Source organism: Gadus chalcogrammus, chromosome 21, assembly GCF_026213295.1.
Source record: "Gadus chalcogrammus isolate NIFS_2021 chromosome 21, NIFS_Gcha_1.0, whole genome shotgun sequence".
NCBI classification, from domain to species: Eukaryota; Metazoa; Chordata; class Actinopteri; order Gadiformes; family Gadidae; genus Gadus; species Gadus chalcogrammus.
The window spans coordinates 4740817-4766724 of NC_079432.1; the positions used below are offsets into that span (position 1 = coordinate 4740817).

Here is a 25908-nt window from a genome sequence, read left to right on the forward strand (position 1 = left end):
GTTACCGTTGAACAAGTGTCCGTTGAACTAATCGGCACGGAGCCTCCATTACGGGCGCGTTCCTTCAGTCACCCTCACGTCCCAGTGGCTGGGCCCCCCCGCGCGATCCATCTGGGTGATTCATGTTGTTGTCCATGTGTCTTCCATATCATCCCCCCCCTCCCCTAACGTCCCGCGTGCTAAACCGACAGCCAGGCAGATCCAAAGGTAGATTTGTGTGTTTACGGCCATGCCTCCAACCCCCCCACACCCCCCACCCCCCCACCCCCACCCCCCCCACCCCCAACCCCCCACCCCCCCCCCCCCCCCCCCCCCCCCCCCCCCCCCCCCGACGTGATTGAGTGGGACAATCAGAGTTAAAATGTTTCCTTATGCATAAAAAAACGTATCTTTCGCAGGAGCTATCATTTAATTGAGAATCTATAATACGCCTTTAAGGAAAATTTGCTTGGCTAACATTAGGCTTGGCTGTCCCACTGGGGTTTCTCTGTTGACACTCACCGGGCAACACAACGTCTTGGTTGTGATGCATGATGCTCTACAGTGCAGCGCGCAATTGCCTATGGAAATGGAAATTGCAGATAAAGCAGAAACGTCGACCGGGAGGGAAACCGCCGCACAACCGTATCTTAGCTTGTCTCTTTCACTACAGCTCATTTGTTACACGCCCCGGCAGTTGGCAAGCTGTGAGATGGCTATAGAATGCAAAGTGAGGCGAGAAGTATACATTGCCGTTTCCACCGTAGTATTTCACACTTGTGATTTTTTTACGAGGAATGCATTGTTGTTTTTTATAATCTCACATGCAAGAATAAACCACAACAAATCCTTTGCGTGCGTATGTGTGCGCTTGAATCCGTTCTGATTTCACAACTCACACTTCAAAACACACAGCCGTCACCGTTGACAACGACAAAACAAACTTCCCAACCGCGACGGAAAACCCCATACCGCGACACCTCCTCGACAGCTCCGACGCTCGGCCATTTTAATTTCCCCCCCTGACACCCCCCCCCCCCCCCCTGTGTCCTGTGGCCCCGGCAGACGGGCCTCCAGCGCTGGTGGGAGCAGGAGATCCCCGTGGAGGGGGCCATCACCAAGGGGGAGCTCATCACCCACAACCTGACGGAGCTCATCAAGCCCGAGTCCTACGAGGTGCGTCTGACCCCCATCACCCACTACGCCGAGGGGGACTCCACCACGCGCATCATCACCTACAGCGGTGAGTCGGAGCCCGCGTTGTCGTTGTTGGGGGGGGGGGGGGGTGTGTGTGTGTGTGTGTGTGGGGGGGTTGTGCACGTCCATGTGTGTGTGTGTGTGTGTGTGTGTGTGTGTGTGTGTTTGTGGGGGTTTTGCACGTCCATGTGTGTGTGTGTGTGTGTGTGTGTGTGTGTGTGTGTGTGTGTGTGTCACGCGTCCATCCGTGTGTGTGTGTTGTGCGTCCGTCCTTGCGTGTGTGTGTGTGTGTGTGTGTGTGTGTGTGTGTGTGTGTGTTGCGCGTCTGTGTGTGTGGTGTGTTGGCTGATGGAGCAATCCATTTTATGGATACAATCTCCCATTTTCAACGGCGAAAAACTGGGCGAAAACCAAAGAGTGATGCAAACAGGGCTGTTTGTCACCCGGGATTTATGTATGGGAGATCTACGTCTGCTATGAAGGAGACATATGCTTGGCCACACCTGCTGGAGTACTTTCTCCATCAAACGTCGACGTTCAAGGGGGAAAGGAAGGCCACGATCCCTTCCCTGCCAAATGATCGCCTATCTAGTGTCTCTGTAATGTACTGTAATGCCGGAGATGCGTACGGATATCAATCACTCCTATCCCATCAATTAAATGCGTATCAACGCCACTGATCAAATAACCAATTCAAACAAATCAATCAAATACAACGTCTCTTATCAAATAACCAATTCAAACAGATCAATCAGATGCATATCAACGTCCCGCACCCAATAACCATTCCAAACGAATCAATCCAATGCAAACATCCGCTAGTCAACACCCTCCATGTGTAAACATTCAAGGTGACTCTGTGGTGATGGAGGAAAAGGATGATGACGGGGGGGGGCAGGCAGTAAGCCTTTGGGGATCCAAACCGGGAACCGTTTCTCTGGAAGTGCTCCACCCTTGCTGCCTTGCCAGTGCCAGTGTACGAGCCCTTATCTCCGAGGAGATTGTTAACATAGCCTAGTACAGGGGTCAGCAACCGTTTCAACATGCAGTGCCAGTTTGGCATTTTCTCGTTAATGAGTGTGCCTTGAGCAACACTATATTAAATATTAAGCTGAATTATGACACAGTGACTAAAAACATTTCCAGAAGACCTGGAATTGTGTTATTTCCATATAGTCCACAATCATGCATCAACATTTGTTGTTATTTTTGTTGTTATATTTGCAACATGGGCTTACTAATTATAATTACATGTGTCCCATCTTAAAACACCACTTTCTGAAACTCATTCAAACACATATTTGCACTGTGAGAAATGTAAAAGAACGAGAATATATGAGAAAGTTTGAACCATGCATGTACAGCTTTGCAAAACCATGTGAAGGCGATGCATACAGGCTACTTGCAACAATATTCAAATATTTTCTCCTCTATTACTCACAACAAAGGTTTAGGCTAAAAACTATTTCAGAACACTGCTTTCAGTAACTCATTTAAACATATTTGCAATGGGAGGAAATGCCCAAAGCAGAATAAAGTGCAAAAAAATATTTTTTGCAGTGCTATCAGCACTCGGAACGCCGCTAAGGAGTAGAATGATCACGTGCATGATCACCGTGGAAACTTGAAGGGGATGGGGGGGAAGGGGCTCCGCAACATCACAACTCCAACAACATCAACAACAACGTGAAAACGTTGGCAGAGAGAGACATGCAACCCAGGCGCTCATAGTGGCATGCCGCCATGGCTACACCCCGTGTAGCAGCAGCAACAACAAAAGTAGTATATTCCATTACAGGGATAAAAACAAGGTAAGAACACGATGCTAGCCGACGCTAACATTACGACACGCCCACTGAGGCACAGCAGGCGTTGTTGAGACGGCTCAGGTGTGCCACTGGAGAGGTGTGTGTGTTTTAAGTGTGTGTGTATGTGTGTGTTTGTCTGTGTGAGTGTTTGTGTGTGTGAGTGAGTGCACATGTCTGTGCGTGAAGTGCATGTGTGTCTGCGTGCACGTCTGTGTGTGTGTGTGTGCCTGCACATGTGTGTGTGTGTGAGTGCAATGCGTGTGTTTGCGCGCGAGTCTGTGTGTGTGTGTGTGTGTGTGTAAATGTAATGCATGTGTGTTTATGTGTATGTGTGTGTGTGTGTGAGTGTGAGTGTGTGTCTGCGTGCACGTCTGTGTGTGTGTGTCTGTGTGCACATCTGTGTGTAAGTGTATAGCGCGTCTGACTTTGTGCACTTCTGTGTGTGTGTGTGTGTGTGTGTGTGTGTGTGTGTGTGTGTGTGTGTGTGTGTGTGTGTGTGTGTGTGTGTGTGTGTGTGTGTGTGTGTGTGTGTGTGTGTGTGTGTGTGTGTATGTGTGTGTGTGAGGGGCCCACAGAACCGTGTAGCTGTCTGTACCAGTGGCGGAGGCTCTGAGTTGCACACTGCTGCAGTTGTGAATAATTCAGGCTTACTGCGGCTCATCAGGACAGGAAGAGGCAGAATAATAAAGAGGGAGGGAGAGGGGGAGAGGGGGGGGGGGGGGGGGAAGGAATCAAATATTGCTCTCTGCCTGGTGGTGGTTGGCGGTAATTCCGCGCTTCGCTAAAGCGCGGGATCGGCGGTTCGCGACGGTTTACCTTGATTTGATTGAATAAGGAAAGTCCGGGTGCACATAACGACGGAAGGTGCATTTAAAACAAACTTTTAAAAAAAATACAAAATGGCAGCCGTGTTGAGATGGGGATAGATTGGAACAAAGGGGGGAAAAAGGAGGACAAGTTAAAGCGGGAATGAACGGAGAGAACAAAAAAATAAAACAACCTCTTGGTGGACGAGAAACAGGACTAATTAGGACTCAGGGGCCGTTGTGCGAATGATACTGAAATCAACGTGCTACTTTAATCGGGATTGGGGGTTTGGGAGGGCGGGGGGGGGGGGGGGCAGCATCCCACTCCCGGGGTCCCAGGGATGGATCCCAAAAGAAGTCCTGCCTGACGAGATCGTTTACATCATCCCCTCCTCTCTCTCTCTCTCTCTCTCCCGGTCCGCGGCGCTGGAGCGCCAGGCCCGGGCCGCCGCGGCGGCGTCGGGGGGGATGTAAACAGTTTGTGTATCAGCGCGCTGATTACACAGAGCAGATGGGACGGCGGGGTTGAACGAAGCAGTTTTCCGGATTAGCCGAAGATAGTTTCAGCGAGGAGCGCTTACAGATGCAGGTTTTCAAATTTGATAGGCTGTTTGTTTTTTTTGGGGGTTGTTTTCGGTAACGGAGCCGGAACTCTAAACACTCCAAACACCGAAATTCCGAACTCTTCTCGGTTGTACTTTCCCTTCGGCTACAGTTAATATAATTGTGATACTAATTCGGCGACAGTTGCGTTGCCGGGGAGACGTGACTTTTATCGTACGGGGAGGAGATAGGCCTCAAGCTAAGTACACCTCCGACGCCACCTGGGGTTTGTGTGTCAAATCACCGCGGTGAAACATAAAGTCGATGGTAAACCGTCAAAAAGATTGGATAAAAGCGAGTGGAGTAATTAATAAACAGACGAAGTTAACCTAAAGTGCCCATAACTTTGCGATAGCTCCAGGACGCAAGAGGCGATTTCTGCCAACGAGAGCCCGAAAAACCCTGACTCCTAAATCTGGCTAGTGTGACAAACGCAGCATCTGCTTGTCGCTAAAGAGGCTCTTCAACCCTTCCTCCTCCCTTCCTCCTCCCCCAATAATTCCCCCAAACCCACTAATTAATTCCAAGGTGTAGGATGTGATGTAGGATTTAAACTGTGGGTAAACACCCCCGCCACACACACACACACACACACACACACACAAGCCTCATCCCTCAACCTTCAAAGTCTCCTATAAACCCATATGGCGGCAATTTAAAAAGCCAGCTAGCTTTTTTCGTTTCGGTGATTTATAGCAAGGCGATGAGGGAATGCCGTCCTGTCAGTGACCTGGCGTGATGTCAGATCACGGCGTCAGCCCTGACGTCAAATGAAACCTCTTTGTTCCGCCTCGACGCCTCGCACTCCGTCTTTAGCCGACACCGGTCCAGCCCTGTTGGAGCTAGCTTCCGCCTCCACCTTGCCTCTGCCTAGCCTCTGCAAGCCTCCGCCCAGACTCAGACTAGCCTCTACCTAGCCTCCGCCTCCATCCTAGCTCCGACCTAGCCTCCTTCAACCTCCATTTAGGCAGTTTCTAGCCTCCGCCTACCCTCCTTCTAGCCTCTGTCTAGCCTACGTCTAGCCTCCAACTAGCCTCCACCTAGCTTCCTTCTAGCCTCCTTCTAGGCTCAGCCTCTGCCTCTGACAAGCCTCTGCCTAGCCTACACCTAGCGTCCGCCTCCACCTAGCGTCCGCCTGACGAAGTCTCCCATTCCGAGGAAAGGAAATGTCGATGCTCACGCCGTAGATAGCATGTCGGTGTGCACATGTGTGTGTGCATAAGTGTGGGAGGCGGGTTGGGTGCCGTGTTTGTATGTGGTCATATTTACTTACATGCAACCGTGTTTAACACAGGAGTCAGCAAGTCCTCGAAATACAGCGGGGGGGGGGGGGGGGGGGGGGGGGTCGTTTATTCCACCTTGACGATGACGGTTCGCTGTGTGTGTGTGAGTGTTTTGTTGCATATTCTTGAAGAAAGTAGTCCAATCCCGGGTTGCTTTTAACTCACTTTATTCGTCATAAAGTAGGCATGTTTCGGTATGGTAAACTATGAAGCTTAACGGAGGGAATTGTATCTAACACGTGTGAGAGGAAAATACCGTGATCTACTAAGCCCGGGTGGCTCTCTGCCGTCTACCTATTGATCTCTGGGCTCTGCACTTCAAATCACTCGCTAGTGGACGTCAAGTGGGCGTGGCATAGTGGGCGTGGCCGGGGTGCCGTAATGGCTTCGGCTTCTTCACCTGTCTAAAGGTGTTGCTATCTGTTGCTGGAGCAGCCTCCAATAAGGTCTTGCTCCCCTTGTGGCTATGTGAGGGTAATACAGCTTCTTAAAATACTTAACAGTTTGTGTCTGTGTGTGTGTGTGTGCACAGACACTCTGAGTACATCATGGCAGCCATCCAGGCCCACTCTAAACATGACGGATGGAGTGTGTGCGGGGGTGGGGGGTGGGGGGGGGGGGGGGGGGCTGCCTCCTCCTGCTTGTTTGTTGTTGTTTGTCGGCGCTGCGTTATGATACAGGGCGGCAGGGGGGCAGGGAACGCCGCCAAGGATGGAGTCACCGCCTGTCCAGAGCTGCCTCAGCCTCCACCTGCACCACCTCCACCCCTGCTACGGCAGGGGGTCAGCCAATGAGAAGGCTCTCCCCATCGCTCAGAGCTAGGGGGGGGAGACGGGGGGAGGGAGGCTGTCAGGGATGGGGTTTGATTTGTGCTCTCAGTGAAGCAGAACTCAAGAAATGTACATATATATATATATATATATATATATATATATATATATAATATATATAGAAACTGCCTAGACGTTGGTGGTGGAGGTGGTGCTGGTGCTGGTGGTGCTGGTGGTGGTGGTGGGGGAGATGAACCCCCCTTGAGGGCCCCCCCGTCACATCCATGTTTAAACACGGCGCCGCTCTTTGAAGGCACCGCCGACACGCTTAGAGGCAGAGCTGGAACATGTGGGGAGAGTCAAGCTCTTTGATTTACATTTGTTGGAGTCAACTATCAGGGCCCTGTGTGTGCATGTGTTTGTGTGTGCGTGTGCGTGCGTGCGTGCGTGCGTGCGTGCGTGCGTGCGTGCGTGCGTGCGTGCGTGCGTGCGTGCGTGCGTGCGTGCGTGCGTGCGTGCGTGCGTGCGTGCGTGCGTGCGTGTGTGTGTTAGATCCTATTGTGGACAGAGGTGGGATTATGTGTGTGCAAGTGCTTTGGGAAGGTTGATGAGGAATCGGAGGTGAGGGCAGGATGGACGAAATGCTCTAACCAGTCAGGGATTGAGATGGACAGGAAGTGGGAGCATGGTGAGAGAGAGAGAGAGAGAGAGAGAGAGAGAGAGAGAGAGAGAGAGAGAGAGAGAGAGAGAGAGAGAGAGAGAGAGAGAGAGAGAGAGAGAGAGAGATCCAGGGGTTTAGGGAACAGTAGGAGCTGCACCAATGAAGTTATTTTGTCAGTAAACTCAGCATCCATTCTCACGCCCGAGGCTATAAGTTGTCATTCAGTCTTTTTTTTTGTTGTTGTTGTTGCCTTTTTTGATGTCGTCCTCCCAGTGGAGTCTTGCATTGCATCAGTTCTGCTCTGTTGAGTCCAGAAGTTGGGTTTGCCACCATATTTCCCCATAACTGTCGACATGAAAACGTATTGTAGTCTCTTTTATACGCAGTAAATAAATATATATATATATATATATATATATATATATATATATACTCTTATTTTCACAGTCATGTCGTTGTTGTAGCTGCAGCCATGCGGTAAAATGCGTCGTCTTCCAACCGCATCTATACCTAATCCCAACATCTCCGAAGAAGCAACCATCGCTTCTGTGCCTCAAGCAACCGTTCTTGTTTCTTTTCCCTTTCCTTTTTCTTTCGCTTTCAAATCGAACAAGACCGAAAGGAAATAACATCCCGCCCGGCCGCCTTTCCGGAGAATCCCCCGCTGGCCGCTGGCCCCCAGAGCTCCAACCCAGTCCTCTGTTAGTGGGTGGGCTGGAGGGCTGCCAGTGGGTGTACTGGGAGCTCTGTTAGTGGGTGGGGTGGTGGTGTAGTCAGTGTGGTTGTCATGCCAACCCCTGATGAACACCATCCTGCGGCGTTCCCGACCGGCGTCAATGGAGGTCGGAAGACGCCGCTGGGATGATGAACACGCGGACGGACCGAGGACAAACAGAGGCCGGCACGACCCTTGACCTTCCACCACCTTTGCTCGCTCTCTTTTTTTTTTTTTCTCCTTCACCGTCCAACTTTAAACAATCAACGAGGACGACATTGAGACCAGAGCAGGAACGCGGGAACGATCGACTGCTCCGTTCCAGAATGCAAAGCAGGTCCCGGTGGGTTGCCGGGCGAGACGGAGGAGACTCAGGTCTTGCAGCTGACGCTGACTGATCTGAACGATGGTTTAAAAGAAAAAGAACAAAATCAAGTTTGTCTCCAATGGAGTTTCAATGACGGTATCAGTCGATAGGGACGTCGGAGAGAACGGCCGGGGGGAGGGAGTGTGTTGGGGTCGGCTTTGGGGGTGTGGGGTGATTTAACGTCGGGCTAGCGAACATAACTCATTGGCATGAGTTATGGTGCTTCTAAGTGGAGCGGGCTAAGTGGTCGCTTTAAGTGGGGAGTCACCTTGAAGGAAAACACCGGCAAGGACACTAAATGGCAGTAATGATAAGCAGGCTCGGCTCTAAGCTTATTAATGTGCTGGAGCTGACCCCACTAATCCCGGCCCCATTTATATTGGATGGGCGGCAAGTGTGTGTGTGCGCGTGTGTGTGCGTGTGTGTGCGTGTGCGTGCGTGCGCGTGCGTGCGCGTGCGTGCGTGTGCGTGCGTGTGCGTGCGTGTGCGTGTGCGTGCGTGTGCGTGTGTGTGCGTGTGTGTGTGTGTGTGTGTGAGTGTGTTAGAATGAGAGTGTGTGAGTGTGTGGGATCTTCCTTCCCAATTTTGTCTTCTCATCTTGCTAATAATACCGTACGGCATTTATTTGCTCACTAACTGACTCCATCTTGTTGCTTCATTGCTGTGCGATGACGATACAGTTCGAATCGAATGACTTACTCACCTGTTTACTGACTTACGTACATTTTAACTCATCTATTTACTTAAACATTCTTACTTAAGTTTTGACTTGCTTACTTATATATTTGCTCACGCTTATGTATTTACTTAAGCAATTACTTACTACCTTAGTTATCTATTTACTTACTCACTTACTTATATATTTGCTTACGTAATTACCTTCTTACTTACTTCCATATTTAGTTACTTATGTGTTTGTTTCCCTACTTACCCACTCACTTTGCTTACTGACTAAGTTATCTCTTCACTTACTTAGTCACTTCCTCACTTGTTTGCGTCTTTGTTTTGTCATCCCTTCCATTTGTTTGTGCGTCGGTTTGTTTCTTTGTATTCATAACACATCACCCCCGTTATTGGTTCCCACACATTGGATTATTATTTATTGCGTCCATCGTGAAACCAATCAAAGGGGAGAGAAGGGGTTTATTGCCTCCTGCAGAGCTGATATTGTAGAGCACGGGCGGAGGGCCCTGTCCCAAAGGCCTCCTCCTCACCGCCTGCTGATATTAAAACACTATGGGAACATATTACCCGCTTGCCGGCACTGTTTTCATCTTTTATTTATATATTTGTTTATTTCAGTTTTCTTTGATCCAGAGTGTCAACCTGCCATGCTTTGAGTTTTTTCCGTCTTCGCTCTCGCGTTTCATGTCGTTGTCCCTGCGGTGGCGACGAACGTCAATCAAAGGTGGCAGTGAGAGTTCGGGTGTTGTTCAACGTGTAAAAATCGTGCAGATACGAACATGGCAAATATTAACAAACGTACCAACGTATACGTCAGCGGCCGACTAATGCGTTTGAACATCCGGCGACATTAACCCAACAAATGTTTTATTTGTGTTTGAGTAAATGTTGTTGTTGTTGTTGTTCTGTCTGACAAAGGGCTCTTATGAGTTTTGGCTAATGACCTATGTGGTCTTTCTCTCTTCCACAGCGCCCATCAACCCTCATCTGAGTAAGTACTGCCTTGCTTTTTTCTCATCGCCGTAGCCACTTAGCATTAGCCCGCTGCGTCGGACGACCAGCGACTACTGGTATAGCGGGGACCGGAGGGGGAGACATGTAGCAGTGTGACACTTCTCCTGCTGCGACAGAGATCCGTTTAAAATGACAAACGCCGCGCTTGAAAAGCCTACTTAGGCCTCGTTCGTTTCTATTGAAACAAAAAAATAAAAAAATGAAATAACGTGGAGCTTTAAAGTTATTAGCATAAGTTCGGAGCTCATAGTTTTTTTCATTTTTATAAGATTATAAAATGGTCGTTAGTTCGGTGTGTGTGTGTGCGTGCGCCTGTGAACATCAAGGTTTCTCTGCATTAACCATGCATGCTCTTCTTGTTTGTTTTAATCTGGGCACTGTTCTCCTTAAATCCCCCATCTCCGTAATCCAAAACACAACCTCCGGGTCAATCTTCAATGGGAAAACTTTGACTATTTCCCATTCACCATGTGGGTTTGCCTTTATTGTTACCAAATCCATTATTCTGCTGCTGCATTGCGCCGGGGAGGGGGGGGGGGCGGGGGGGCGGGGGGGGAGTCCTGGCTAACATTTGCATCCCTTCCCAAACATCATCATCCTCTTCTTCGTCCTCACCTACGTCCTTAACCCGTTCCCTGACAGCATGCGTGAGACAGCATATGCATGCCTCCTCCTCCCTGCCTTCCTCCTTCCTACCCTCGTCTCTTCAAGCGCTCCTCTGCCTGGTGAGAGGAGTTCATAACATTTAGCCCCGCGCGCGGCGGCTATGGGGGCGTTTGTTTCGCGCCACGGGGCTAGACCTCAATTTAAATCTGTGTGTCTCTCAGAAGCGGTGTCAAGAGGCATCAGCTCCCTAGCCCCCTCTCTCTCTCTCTCCCCCTCTCTCTTTTTCTATCTCCCCCCTCTCTCTCTCTCTCTCTCTCTCTCTCTCTCTCTCTCTCTCTCTCTCTCTCTCTCTCTCTCTCTCTATCTCTCTCTCCCCGTCTCTCGCTCTCGCTCTCTCTCTCTCTCTCTCTCTTTCTTTCTTTCTTTCTTTCTTTCTTTCTTTCTTTCTTTCTTTCTTTCTTTCTTTCTTTCTTTCTTGTACTGCTTCTTTCTTTCTTTCTTTCTTTCTTTCTTTCTTTCACTGCTTCTCTCTTTCTTTCTCTCTCTCTCTCTCTCTCTCTCTCTCTCTCTCTCTCTCTCTCTCTCTCTCTCTCTCTCTCTCTCTGTGGTCATCCACCCACGCTTTTCTCTTCTTCCCCAGAAAGCCCTCCATACCTGCCTTCCCGCATCTCGCAAGGTCACCACTCCAACCTGCTTGGAGCGAGCTTTTTTAATAAATCAATGAATATTTATCACAACAACACACCAACCCCCCCCCCCCCCCCCCCCCCCCCCCCCCCCCCCCCCCCCCCCCCCCCCCCCCCCCCCCCCCCCCCCCTCTTCTCTGCCTTACTCTCAAACGAAATGTTGTTTTCTCGTATTATGGCCGCTCTCGCTCTCTTTGAAGTGGTTCTGCGTAATCAGACCGTTTGACCTCTGATACAGTTTTCTTTTCTAAATGGGTTTTGGTTCTTTGGTTCCGGTGGTTTCTCCCTGATCCTAATCTTGGATCCAGCCACACTGCTGTGTCAGGACATCTGTAGGGGGTGGAGACGTGTCACTGCCCGGAAGGGGCGGAGTTAAGCCGTGTTTCCTGTTTCGTCACGGAGATAAGCGCAAAAAAGAATCCAGGCTTCCACAGTGGCCGATCTACACGGTGTCCTTTTCAAACCTTTTATGGATTTTTATCGCCGTATGAATGCAACGGCGCGCTTACAGAGCCGCACGAACGGCAACGTGATAGGTCAAAAACAAATATAATCGAAAAGAAAGCTCAGAAGATCTGAACTCGTCTGCTTTCAAACTTTCCTCCGATCGTTCATCTAAAGTCTGATACGTGAGACTCCGTTGATCCAAACAAAGCGTCCTGCTTGGACATGCGGCCCTTGTGCGCGGTAGGCCGGTGGGTTTTCCCTCCGGACTCCACCGTGGTCACGGGGCCCCGGTGGCTCCATGTATTCAGCAGCAGTCCCACGCCTCCTCTCCTCCTCCTCCTCCTCCTCCTCCTCAGTACAGAGCAAACCTCCACACCTCTCCCTGAGAGTAATGGATGTATGCTTCACACTCTGTATTGTCCCTTAGCATGCTGGGGCCATCTCTCTCCATCTCTCGCACTCTCACACTTTATTTCTCGCCCCTCTGTCATTATATGTGTGCGTGTGTGTGTTTGTGTGTGTGTGTGTGTGTGTGTGTGTGTGTGTGTGTATATGTGTGCGTGTCCAGGCGATGTACTGTTGTGGTGGTGGTGTAACAGAATCTCTCGCTGTTATTGTGTACTATCCATCAATGTTTAATAGTGGGGTTGTCATGCAATAGCCTCTAATAGCCAGTTTCCGAAAATCATGGTGTACACACAAAGAATCCCACAAACACACACACACACACACACATACTTACACAACATAGCACACTGACACGTGCACATTAGTAACCATACATTGATACTTAAACAAATGGCCGTATTCTGCAGCCACACACACACACATACACACATAAACACACACACACACACACACACACACACACACACACACACACACACACACACACACACACACACACACACACACTGACACACACACACACACAGCCACAGACACTCAAACAGACACCCACACACACACAGCCATAGGGCGTTTGCAGTGTACAGCGTGTTCTCTGCTGAGAGCTCCTCTCTGAACTGAGACCTCCCATTTACCGGGGAGAGAAATCAAGCACATCCACTCATTAATGGTTCACCACAGAAGCAGCCAGCCAGCGCAGATCTTTATTTAGAAACGCTGGGAGTCGATAACACAGTGGATAGAACGGCTTGCTTGCCTTTCACACTCATAAACATGCACATACACACACACACACACACACCTACACACACACACACCACACACACACTCAAACGCACATACATAGATACACACATACACACACACACACACACACACACACACACACACACCACACACACACTCAAACGCACATACATAGACACACACACACACACACACACACACACACACACACACTCAAACGCACATACATAGATACACACACGCACGCACGCACGCACGCACGCACGCACGCACGCACGCACGCACGCACGTGCCTGCTAGATAGAATCCCATAACACGAAATGTGAAAGAATGGCTAATTTCACAGATGGTCTTTGTGAGCATGCCTTAATAAATATTTATTGGATATAAGATAAGACACCACTTTTTTGGATCCAAAAGGAATTTCTTGCTTAAAAAATGACGATTACATAAGAATAAAAACAATAGTAGTAAAGTAGAATAAAGTGTATTACATATTAAAGTGCCTATGGAGAGAGAGCTATCACTAGTGCCTAATATACTAACAATATAAGTAGGGTAGACTCAGCCAAATAAGTAAACTGAAATAGACATATTTATGAATATATTTTTAAGTCTATTATACTATGATATACTTGGCGTAGTGGCAAGCTTGACTTCATTGATGACTAGCCAAGTATATGATGCTACAACTGACTTAAGCATATGCTAGTAAAAAGACTCAAGTATACGGTACTGAAACAGACTTCAGTATATGATACAAAAACATAAATAAGTATATCATACTAAAATGAACGTAAGTATATGATCCACAAAATAGACATGAGTATATTATACTTAAATAGACTTCTGTATATGATACTAAAATTGACTTAAGTATATGAAACTAAAATCGACTTTTAAGTACAATTTACTAAAATAAACCTGAGTATATATCACACTAAAACAGCCTTAGATATATTGAAGTCTGTTTTAGTACGCTATGCCGACCACTGTCTGCCCTCCCCGGTCCCTAGGAGAGTTCCACTGCAGCTTCGAGGAGGAGCCCATCTGCATGTTCACGCAGGACAAGAACGACGACTTTGACTGGACGCGGCACAGCGCCGCAACACGAGACACCAAGTACACGCCCAACACGGGCCCCAGCGGGGACCGCAGCGGCTCCAAGCAAGGTGAGCAACCTCTGGGGACGCCGGCACCCCCCCCCCCCCCCCCCCCCCCCCCCCCCCCCCCCCCCCCCCCCCCCCCGGGCAGTCCGACCCCACGGACGGGTCGCTTTGGTCGGTTGATTGATGGGTCACCTCTGGTGGAAGTCTGAATGATTATCCGTTTAGTTGTTAATTATTCTGGAGTGTAGTAGAACTGGCCTTTTGATGGGAGGAATGCTAATGATTGTTGGTGAATGTTTTCTTTTTTTTTTTAAGTACCCAAAGTATATACATAAGGAAGTTTTAGTCTAATATTTCACCCTTTTCAAAACCGTCACATACTTACTTACTCTGCTGCCTCGGATGCCTTTTCGTATTTATTCCCTTTTAGAAAATATTATTCAAACAAAGATGGCTGCTTTTCTCACAGGGAATCCAAAGAAGAATGTAGTTTGCTCTGGGGGGGTGGTGTCAACGTCTCCGCTTGCATAATGCATGATCTGTCTTTTTTTTCTCACTGTCTCTAATAGCAAGACAGAATATAGCCTATGAATGATCAACCTTCAACATTCATTTCAATGATAATCTCATCGCCCGTTTCTCAGTTTCTCTGGATACCTGGAGTCTGAGATGTCTGAAAAGTATTCAATATTCTGTGTGTGTGTCAGTGTCTGCGTGTGTGTGTGTGTGTGTGTGTGTGTGTGTGTGTGTGTGTGTGTGTGTGTGTGTGTGTGTGTGTGTGTGTGTGTGTGTGTGTGTGTGTGTGTGTGTGTGTGTGTGTGTGTGCCTGCGTGTGTGTGTGTGTGTCTGTGTCTGTGTGTGTGTGCCTGCGTGTGTGTGTGTGCCTGTGTGTGGTGTGTGTGTGTTCCCATGCGTGTGAGAGTGTGTGCATGCGTGTTTCTGTGTGTGTGCACATATGAGAGTCTATGTGTCCGCGCGTGTGTGCGCACACTTGAGTGTTTATGTGCGCACAGGTGCACATTTGTGTGTGTGTGTGTGTGTGCGAGTGTGCGTCCGTGCGTGCGTGCGCTGTGAGTGAATGTCTTCAATATTCAAGAACCCTATGAATAAAGGATAAGTGAAATTGGCATGGTACGATCCATTGTGCTGTGACAAGGTTGCTCAGATTTCACCAAAGGAAGTCAGCTCGGGTAAAGATTTTAAGTGCCAATTTGGTGTTTTATGACTGAGCGGAGACCGCCGCGGTGGCTGAAGCGGTAAAAAATGCATCCACCGTAATCACGCAAACACTTAAAAAGTGTCCGACATTTTGTTTACAGCCAACCGTTCCTCTCAACGGATAATTCCAGGATCGTTTTTTATACCTGTGGGAGATGTTCCAGTTTTGGGGACGGAAGAGATTAAGGGAGCACCCTGATTGGTGGAGGCCCCGGTTGTGACTAATGAGACCATTTGTGCCATTGGTCCCTCTGCAGCCTTCAGGCTAGCACGGAGGCCAGTTACGTTGATCCGACCCTGGTTAGTTCTGAGGGGAAAGGATGAGAAGGGATCGTTCCTTTCTTGGCAGCACCACTCGTTCTATTGCGAGAAAAACACTTTAGATTTCACAGAAAACCTTATCCCAAGATTGGGCACATTTAGTTCATCAATTCGCAAAATCGCGACACGCCTCGTCCTCGAATCTATTCATCCGCTGATTTATTCCGTCAGTTGATCCACGAGTTACTTGGAAATGAAGTTCTGTCGGAGTGAGCTTCTCTCGAGGGGACCCCTGCAGACATGGGGAATCGAACCCAATGCCTTTTGGCTTGGAGTCAAACTTCGTAGCTACTGAGATGTCCTTTCCCCACACTCATACGTACGCATATACGAGAGGATATACGGGGGGATATGTCAACGCTCAAACCTGTGTTTGTGTCTGTTTTTATGTGTGTGTGTGTGTGTGTGTGTGTGTGTCTGGGTCTGTGTGTGTGCGTGCGTGTGTGTTCTTGGTCGGCTTAGCTCAGGGGGTAGAACGGGTTGACTGGTAACCGGAGGGTTGCTAGTTCAATCCCCGGGCTCCTCCTAGCTCGAGTGTCGAGGTGTCCCTGAGCAAGACGCCTCACCCTAACTGCTCCCGACGAGCTGGCTGTCGGCTCGCGTGGTTGACTCCGCCGCCGGTGTGTGAATGTGTGCCAGAACGGTTCTAGGTCTCTTTGAATAAGCGTCTGCTGAAGGCCCTACATGTGACTGTGTGCAGGTTTCTACATGTACATCGAGACGTCGCGGCCACGAAAGGAAGGGGACCAGGCGAGGCTCATCAGTCCCTTCTTCAACGTGGCGCCAAAGACCCCCTACGGCATCACCAACCCCCCGGCCTACTGCCTGGGTTTCTTCTACCACATGTACGGCAAACACATCGGTAAGCTACCTCACCCGTCTCCCCCCGCCTCCCCCGCCTCACCCACTCAGGCTCCTTGTATGCGCCAAAGACTCGGCAAACTAGAATGATCCTGGTACAGATTCTGATGCTGGAGAACACACTTTGATACTGGTTCTGGTACCAGATGCTGGAGACCTACGCTTTGATTCTGATCCAGACTCTGATGTTGGGGACCTCCTATGGCGCATTCCCACCGGAGGTCGCCGGTTGGTTCAGTCCACAAAGGTGCGGCACGGGTCACACTTCCCAGTGTGCGTGACCCGGACTGAGCCGTATTGAGCCGTACTCGTCTCGCACTACTCCTCCGTTGGGGTACAGAGACTCCTGAAAGGGTGCCGGCAAGTTCAAAGCTACACACGCCGTCCGTTGATAGGTCGACAGAATCGTAATTCCGTGCGACTGGGGGATAATAACAAAGAAACACATTACCGGCGAGGTATTTCTGGACAACGGCCAAAGCTCCGTTCATTTAGGAAAATGTTGCGCAAAAGTTGGGCGTCCTTCGTTATGTCCTATATTCCTGCTCTTTGTTCATTGTGTCGCATTTCGTCTTTTATGTTGGATTCATTAGCAGGCTACACTGTATCGGGCTGCTATGAGATCACGGTTCTAACGTTGCTGCTGCGGCTATCGCCATCCGGCTTAAACCCCGGCCTACGATAAGGGTAGGCCTGCTGCGCTGCGCCGAACTGCGAACCACCCGCCGGTGGAAATCCGCCATCTCTCGGTCTCTTTGTGGGTCGTAACTATATGTATAACTGAACTCTGGATGTGTGGACGCTTCTGAATGGCGTAAACACTCACCTTGTTTACAACACAGACGGTTACCAAGGCAACAGACGTCCGTGAGCATGTCTCCGCGCTAGGTGATATCGTTAGGTCTTTGTTAACGTGACCACCGGTAAGGACGACCAGGGTTTGCAGCGGTAGGGGCAGAAAGAGAACGTTTCGACCCTGGGTTGGATTGGTCTTTTTCCATATGGATGATGAGTTTTTATGATGATTTGTTTTGTGCGAGCCACCCCAACAAAACAACAACAGAGCAGAATGTAAAAAAAAGTGTGGGAAAGAACACAACACTAAATAAATGAGTTAGCATGACGCTAACCTTTATCTTTATATTATTACAGGCCCCTCATAAGCCAGGCAACATGGGAAGATTTCCCCAGGCTGCTTGGATGGTGGAGGGGTGCAGTTTTACTTATTTTTACTTGCTTAATTTTAATTGATGTCTGTTTACGGTCGAGCTACTGGATTCCCTAAATTTCCTCAGGGATCAATAAAGAATTTTTGGAACTTGGAATTCAATTCAGAATTGAAACGTCCCAAATATATATATTCTCCTGGCATAAACTTGCTGCAGTATAATTCGATTTCCTCTTTCAGTCTCAACCACTTCTCTACAGGAATGCTTCCTCTGAAGCAATTGAGAAACTCTGCCTGTGCTTCTACAGAGCCGCACTGTGCACAATGCTTCCCTCTCCACACCCTCTCAAGACCCAATCAGTCTAGCACTCCCCCACTGAGAGGTGTGGGTGTGTGTGTGTGTGTGGGTGTGGGTGTGTATGTATATGTTTATGTTTTTGCAGAGTGTGTGTGTGTGGGTGTGTGTGTGTGTGCGTGTGTGTGTGTGTGTGTGTGTGTGTGTGTGTGTGTGTGTGTGTGTGTGTGTGTGTGTGTGTGTGTGTGTGTATTTGTGTGTTTATGTATGTATGAATGCATGTATCTGTGTGTTTGTGAGTGGGAGATAGAGAAAGCGAGGGCTTGTGTTTGTTTTAATACACATGTGTGTGTGTGTGTGTGTGTGTGTGTGTGTGTGTGTGTGTGTGTGTGTGTGTGTGTGTGTGTGTGTGTGTGTGTGTGTGTGTGTGTGTGTGTGTGCGTGCGTGCGTGCGTGCGTGCGTGCGTGCGTGCGTGCGTGCGTGCGTGCGTGCGTGCGTGCGTGCGTGAGTGCGTGCGTGCGTGCGTGCGTGCGTGCGTGCGTGCGTGCGTGCGTGCGTGCGTGCGTGCGTGCGTGCGTGCGTGCGTGCGTGCGTGCGTGCGTGCGTGCGTGCGTGCGTGCGTGCGTGCGTGCGTGCGTCCTACATAGTGTGAGTCTGTGTGTGTGTGTGTGTGCACGGCTGTATGTAGGTGGGTTGTTGTGGTTGGTGTGCGATAGGTTCGCATTTGCAATGGGTTCACATTTCCCTCTGCAGCAAAACACCTAAAGCAGTACTTTCTGGACAAAACATTGTCACCTGCAATCGGCGGGAGCCGGCCTGCCCCCTCTCACTCCGTCCTCCTCCCTATGCCATCTCCTGTCCCCTTGTCTCCACATATATTGAATATGCAGAACACAGCCAGCCTCCACTTCACAGCTCTCACAGACAATTACACTCACTCTCCCCTCTCTGCCTACCTATATGGTCCGTATCTCTCGTCACACACAAGTGCTATAGTAGTAACTTCCTGCTGCTATATTCCTCAGGAACTTCAGGACACCAATCAAGTCTGCGTTTCAACCCTTAAACCGTTAAAGCCTTGACTGTTAAACTGTCGCCCAGAGGCCCTTAGAATTCATGCTGTACTTGGCGCGCTTTGTCCCCGAACGGTGTGTTGAACATAAAGGCTTGACCGACACGTGGAGGGAAATGTATAAAGTTGAAAGAACTCCCAACATCATACTGTGATAAATGTCTGGCTTGTTTATTCTTTCTTTTAATGTCAGTTTTTTCGGTTGACTTTCAACGGTATGGTTAGCTGAAAGACAAGCTAACACATCCAAGGTTGACTGGAGAGCTAGCTTTCATTGATTGATTGATTGATTGATATATTGATTGATTTAAACAATGTTTTCACCTGTAAATAATGTATCAGCTCAATAATGTCACCGATACGCTCAATAATTAACCTCGAACTAAATTTAAATTCTGCGGCCACATTTCACCGCTCCTATGCAACAATATACCTCTTAACATTTCTGGTCAACTATTGGATCTTCCTACTCAACATTTCCATCGGAACTCTTATCACTGTCCTGCACTGCTGCGATCAACACCAAAATAATGTTTATTGAGCCCAGACGGGCAGTTTTTTAGCATCTGGTGTGAATAAAGCTTATCTCACCTAATTCACCGCCATTAGAGAAGGATCTCCAGCACAGGTGGGATGAGAGGGCAGATCTGGAGGACGGTAAAGTGGTTAAAAGGGGTGAGCGGGGAGAGGGAGATTTCGTTTTTTCCGCTCTCCAAGCAACGGAGCTGGACTGTTGCCAGGCGACCACGCCAGCGGCGCTTCGCCGCGGTGAAACCAACATGTGGCGCCCGCGTACGGGCGGGGGTGGAGAGCCAACATCTGGCTGGGGGCAGGGGGGGAGCCAGAGAGGGTATGGGTAAAGAGGAGCTGGAGGTGGTGGTGGTGGTGGGGGTGGTGGAGGTGGTGGAGGTGGGGGACTCAGCAGGGAGATTAGAGCTCCTCCGGCGCCCTGCTGAGGTTGTGCGGGCCGTGACATTTCCAATTTGCTCAGATTGATCGCCAGCCAGCCTACCCCCTGCACCTCCCTCCCTCTCCCCCTCTCCCCCCCCCCCTCCCTCCCTCTCCCCCTCTCCCCCCCCCCTCTCTCCCCCACGCCCCTTGCGCAGGGGAGGAGCGGTACTAGAGGAAGGGTAGGGGCGACTTGCGCACGGATCGCGTCGTGTTATGATGAATGGGCTAAATGTCAAGGGCCTCTAGGAGACCGGAGGAGACCGGAGGAGGCCGGGGGCCCGCTTGTTTGGTATTCCAAAGGGGCTTCTCCAGGGAGGGGATCTCTCCTCCCACGGCCCCGGGGGACGGCTGGGAACCGGGGCGCTCTTGACATACGTCCTCCATGCGGAGATCGGCTCCGCGGTCCCACTCCCGTCGTTTGGGTTTTAACAATCGTTATTTCGTTTTTTGTTTTGTTTCGTCGCGAGCGTGTTCGCGTCTCGCCGGGAGGACGGGTAAATGGGTCACATCACATCGCCCCCCCCCCCCCCCCCCCTCCAACAACGAAATCAATTAAACGTACATTGTGTTAACGGCGCACTCGGTGACAGAGAACGATGTTTTGATTGAGTCTCATGGCTCTCGTATCTCTGTTTGACAATTGGCCAATCGCTACGAGAACCTTGAGACTCAATCAAAACACAGTTTGTACATTTGATACTGTTTTGGCCATAAATATTGTTTATATGCTATTATGAATGCTTGCATGTAAAAAAAAAGAAATGAGCACATGATGAAACCATTACGGGAATAACTGTTTACTTTGTGAAAAACAACGCATAAAAAAGAAAAGAAATACATAATTTAATCAAAACAAAGTGGGACGAGCAGAAATTGCTGATAGAAAGTATCCTCCCCCCAAGCCCCCACCCATCTCTAACCCCCACACCCCCGCGCGTCCCCCACCCCCACACTACACTTGGGTCATTTCCTTTGTGATCTCACACCGGTGAGTAGCCCTACACTCAGAGCCCCCCCCTGCTGGGGGTCCCCACCCATCCCTGCTGGCCCTCGCAGCCGTGGAGGAGGAGGAGGAGGAGGAGGAGGAGGGGGAGGGGGGAAGGGGGGGAGGGCACCCCAAGCCCCCTGGAGCCCCAGCGAATGTCTCATAGCGCGATGTCGAGCCGATGAGGACGGGAGGTTCTCAAAGAGACAGAGAACCCCCCCACCCCCCCCCCCCCCCCCCCCCCCCGCGGAGGGGCGGCCTGCTGACTGCACCTGGAACAGGGTCACGCTTCATTAGCCACACACACTTCAAAGCTCCCCCTCTGCCGCGGCCCGTGACGCGTTTGTTTACAGGATTAAGTCCTCTGAGGGAAGCCGGGGAAAAGAGGAAATATTTCTGTTTCAAGTCGGATCTGTTGGAGAGAAAAAAAAAAAAAAGAGGGAGGGAATGGGAGGCTGAGGACGTGGCGATGTTCGTTAGGGCGTGAGGCGGCGGCGGGAGGCGGCGGCGGGAGGCGGCGGCGTGTTTAGCGCGACGTGTCTCGCTCTGTCTACGTGTTTTTTATACGTTTACTTGCGTTTGTCTTCTGTCGCTCTGGTTTCTGCTCCTGGTTCCGTTAACATTGGTAAGTGTGGCAGTGGTGAATAATTGAAACTGATTGTTTATTTTGTTGTGCCGTCGGCGACAAAAGCAACTGCAGCAAGCGCCGACGTTTATCCCTTCAAAATAAAAGCGCAAAAGAACATCAGCGCGTACGGTTTCGGAAACACTCCTCCTTCTGTCGGCTAAACGAGAGCTGAACTCCGAACACACGCCCCCCCCCCCCCCCCCAAACAACAGTGAGGCTGACTCTTAACACAGACTGACTCGCGGAAAAACAGAAACAAACAGAATAAGACAGCGTATCTTGTTCCTTCTGTGTTTTTCGCTTTCCCCCTACAAAACGTCCATCCTCCTCACCAACTGCCGATAAGGCGGCCCCCTCGTGGCGGCCATGATGGATCCTAGGCGGCGCCGGGCTAGGGCGCCTTGTTCTTCGCGTTTGGCTACGAGGCGGGTCGGTTCAAAGGTGTGCCCCCCCCTCGGTGCTAAATTACTCCGCCTCTGACTTCAGAGCAGGCCCGGAGCAGCTTGACTGTGATGCTGGAGTTCCGCGTGTTTAGCACCGCGGTGGACTGTTGTGCTACGGGCCGGGGAGGGTGCTCTGTCTCCTCCCCCATCCTCTCAGACCTCCTCCCCCTCACGCTCTCTCCTCCTGTCTGTCTTTCTCCTCCTCTCCTCCCTCTGTCTCCTCCTCCCCCTCACGCTCTCTCCTCCTGTCTGTCTTTCTCTTCCTCTCCTCCCTCCGTCTCCTCCTCCCCCTCCTCTCAGACCTCCTTCCCCTCAAGCTCCCTCCTCCTGTCTTTCTCTTCCTTCTCCTCCCTCTGTCTCTCATCTCCTCTCTCTCCCTGTGGATCCATGTCTCTCTCCCCTCTCTCTCCCTGCAGATTCATGTCTCTCCTCCCTCTGTCTCCGTTCGTCCTCGCTCTCTCACTCTCTCTCCTCCCTCTCGCTCAGACCACCCCCCCTCAACCTCCTCTCCTCCTGTCTGTCTTTACATTTCTCTCTCTTCGGTCCTCCCTCACTCTCGGTGCTCCCTCACTCTCTCACTGTGTTCCCTTCCTCTGTCTCTCTCCCCTCACTCTCCCTGTAGATCCATGTCTCTCTCCCCCTGTCTCTGTATATGTAGGTCTCTCCCTGTAGATCCTTGTCTCTCTCCCCTCTGTCTCATCTATGTCTCTCTCCCAGTATATCCATGTCTCTCTCCCCTCGCTCCCTGTATATCCATGTCTGTCTCCCCTCTCGCTGTATATCCATGTCTCTCTCCCCTCTCGCTGTAGATACATGATGTATCTCTCCCCTCTCTCCCTGTAGATCCATGTCTCTCTCCCATCTATCCCTGTATATCTTTATCTCTTTCCCTTCTCTCTATGTAGATCCATATCTCTCTCCCTCTCTCTCCCTGTATATCTCTGTCTCCCCCCTCTCTCTCTGTATCCGTCTCTCTCCCCCCTCTCTCTCTGTATCTGTCTCTCTCCCCTCTCTCTCCCTGTAGATCATGTGTCTCTCCGCTCTTGTCTCCGTGTATCTCTCTGCATTGCAACACAGCCGCCAACACAATTGGTTCCATGGGAGTTGGTGCTTTCCTCCGCCGCTGTGTTCCTGGGAGAGGGCTAAGGGTGGTGGTTTCACTGCCTGTCGTCATCTGATGGTTGAATATCAAAGTCCAGCGCCAGACAACACATTGTTCTAGCAATGTCTCCCTGGCACTCATACTGAAGTATTTGTATGTAAAGTTGAAAAAAAAAGAAGAAAAGCAAGTTTTCTGCCAGACTTATGAGTTAGGGTCGGACTCAAATTACATTTCGATGGAGGACCGATCTCATTTGGAAAATGATTTAGCTACGGCTTTATTCAACCCTAAAATAAGGCTGCTACACACACAGTGTGTCTAGGAAAAGACGTATAGGCAGTGAGGACTGAAATAGTCTCAAACTCTTCATAAATTAAGACACACTGTAGGGGCACTTATTGCCTATTAGCGATATTAAAATTCCAGAGAGCGTGGGGAATAATTTATCTTCCCTCGCAGAATCTGAAATTAATAAAAGTATCAATACTTATGACCTGCTTTTAACCTTTGCTACGAGCTTGGCGCTGCCTTGAATGAGGCGGCATAAATAAATGTAGAATGGAGGAGACAGGGATGAATATGAATGTTTCGTGTGGGCTCCATTCTCAAGGGAAAGGCAGGAGCACAGTGTGCGAAGGCATTCGGCTAAAGGCCTCGAAACACTTAAAAACATGTTCTTTCTCGCCAGGGTAGGCCTCCGATGTTGTCGCGGGAAGGTTGTTTAACATGGCCGGTGGCGGTGAGAGGGTCGTGGTTGACCGTTGGCAGGGCCCAGTGTACGTGGGATTGGGTTTGCCTAGTTCGGTTGATGTCCTTGGTCGAGAACCCTGAAGCAACTGCTCAGACGATACAGGGCTTCTGATTGGACCCCAAACCGGCCCCCGAGTGAAAATACCTATTTAAACAGAACAACTGTACAACACAACCCCCATAAATCGACCTCAATGCTTTTCCTTTAAAGCAGGTGGGAAAATACGACAAGCAAGCCTTTGTTTTTGTGTTCTGTATTGAGGACACCTGCCGTCATCCTTCTATCGTTTGCCCGTGCTGGCTATAACTGCGTTCTCTGATCACCGAGTTGAGCCTTGGCGTCTAGATGGAACACTTTTGAGCCCCGTCGCATAAAGGGAACGTTCTCTGTGGTCCACGAAACACAGATTGTACGTTTGTGATCCAGACTCAGATCAGCCTCCTCAGCGTCTGTGCTCCCTCCCCCCCCCCCCCCCCCCCCCCCCTACAGGTACGCTGAACGCCTTCCTGAAGCAGAAGGGACAGACCACCACCGAGGGTGCGGCATGGTCCCTCACCGGTAACCAAGGCGACCGATGGAAGCAGGCCAAAGTCAGCATCCACCCGTCCTCATCCTTCCAGGTGGGGGAAAGAAAGACAGACTTGCCTGCCTCGTTGTTATTTGACTTATATATGAAATAGATTTGGAAGATGTTTTTGTCTAGGAAAATAGTGTTCAAAGACAACAACTTTCATATGTTAAAATGACATAAAACAACATTAATAAAAACAATCTTCTGCAGCTTTCACAGCGGGAGAGGTCAAACACAATAGTAAAACTTCCCGTATATTCATTTCCATAGAGGATCTTATACTCAAACCCGTGCATACGTTCTATATGAATCCATTATTGGCATAAAACCACTCATTCAAAACACAAGCGTGCTGTCTGTGGATCATACAAAACAGTTTAAATGATGTGTGTGCCATTACAATATCTCACTGCTGCCTTTCTTTGTATCCCATCTCTCCCTCTCCCTCTCTCTGTCTTCATCTCTCTCTCTCTCTGTCCCCCTCTCTCTGCCTCTCTGTCTATCTCCACCTCTCTCGTTCGGATTCCCCGTCTGTCTGTCTCTCTCTGCCTCTCTCTCTCTCTCTTTGCCTCTCTCTCTCTCTCTCTCTCTCTCTCTCTCTCTCTCTCTCTCTCTCTGCCTCGCTCTCTCTCTCTTTGCTCTCTCTCTCTCTCTCTCTCTCTCTCTCTCTCTCTCTCTGCCTCTCTCTCTCTCTCTCTCTCTCTCTCTCTCTCTCTCTCTCTCTCTCTCTCTCTCTCTCTCTCTCTCTCTCTCTCTCTCTCTCTCTCTGTCCAGGTGGTGATAGAGGGAGTCCGTGGGCCAGGTATCGAGGGAGACATCGCCATCGACGATGTTACCCTGGAGGAGGGCGAGTGTCGAGACCCACCGCCCAGTGAGTTGCATCCCCAACAACCCCCCCCCCCCCCCCCCCCCCCCCTCCGCCTCCTCCACTTCCTGTCTCCCTGTCCCCCAACCACCTCCTGGTTCAACAGCGTACTCCATCTCCTGTCTGACAGTGTTCAGATTTACGAGCTGGGGGAAACACGAGACAGTTGTCAATGCTGAAACCACTGGAGAAAGGGGGGGCGGAGGAGGTGAGGGCGGGGAGGGGAGGGGGGGCTCACAGTTGCCATAGAAACTGGGCTGTAATCACATGACTAATAGCGCCAAGACCGGAGCGATGTAATTGTGCTGCAGGAACAATAAATAGCCAGATAGAGAAATTGGTACATAAAAAAAAGGTGCCCTCAGTGGACAGGGATGTACCGCGGGAGAGAACATCGCCGTGGCGACCGTGGGTTCACTCACCTTCTTTCTGTGGTGCTGTGCGTTAAAAGGCTTGTTGTACTGTCTGAGTACCTGGATTGGCCAGCACAGAGATGTCTCTGATTATATCTCGTGTATAGTGTTTAGTGTATGGTGTATAAATAGTGTATTGATGAGTATGTTGAAAAGGAATATGCTCAAGTAGCTTTTTAATTTAGTGGAGCGCAGTATAGTCATGCCACAATGCCATTTGTTTCTTGTTTTGTTTGGTGCCCGATGATTTGTGTGTGACCTGTGTTTTATGTATAGGACAACTGTTTTGTGTGTGTGTGTGTGTGTAACCAGTGTTTTGTGTTTGTGACCAGTGTTTTATGTGTGTTCTTGACCTGTGTTTTGTTTGTTTGTG

General features: G+C 50.0%; 1 protein-coding gene across 1 annotated transcript in view; it reads left to right on the top strand.

Moving 5' to 3' along the window:
- Nucleotides 1-25908, top strand: part of LOC130374897 (MAM domain-containing glycosylphosphatidylinositol anchor protein 2-like) — a 183221-nt gene that overhangs the window by 156378 nt on the left and 935 nt on the right. The window contains exons 17-22 of the mRNA XM_056581873.1: nt 1045-1222; nt 9844-9864; nt 13798-13953; nt 16130-16291; nt 24176-24306; nt 25032-25128. Coding sequence (XP_056437848.1) covers nt 1045-1222; nt 9844-9864; nt 13798-13953; nt 16130-16291; nt 24176-24306; nt 25032-25128 — 745 coding nt within the window. The remainder of the gene's footprint in view (nt 1-1044; nt 1223-9843; nt 9865-13797; nt 13954-16129; nt 16292-24175; nt 24307-25031; nt 25129-25908) is intronic.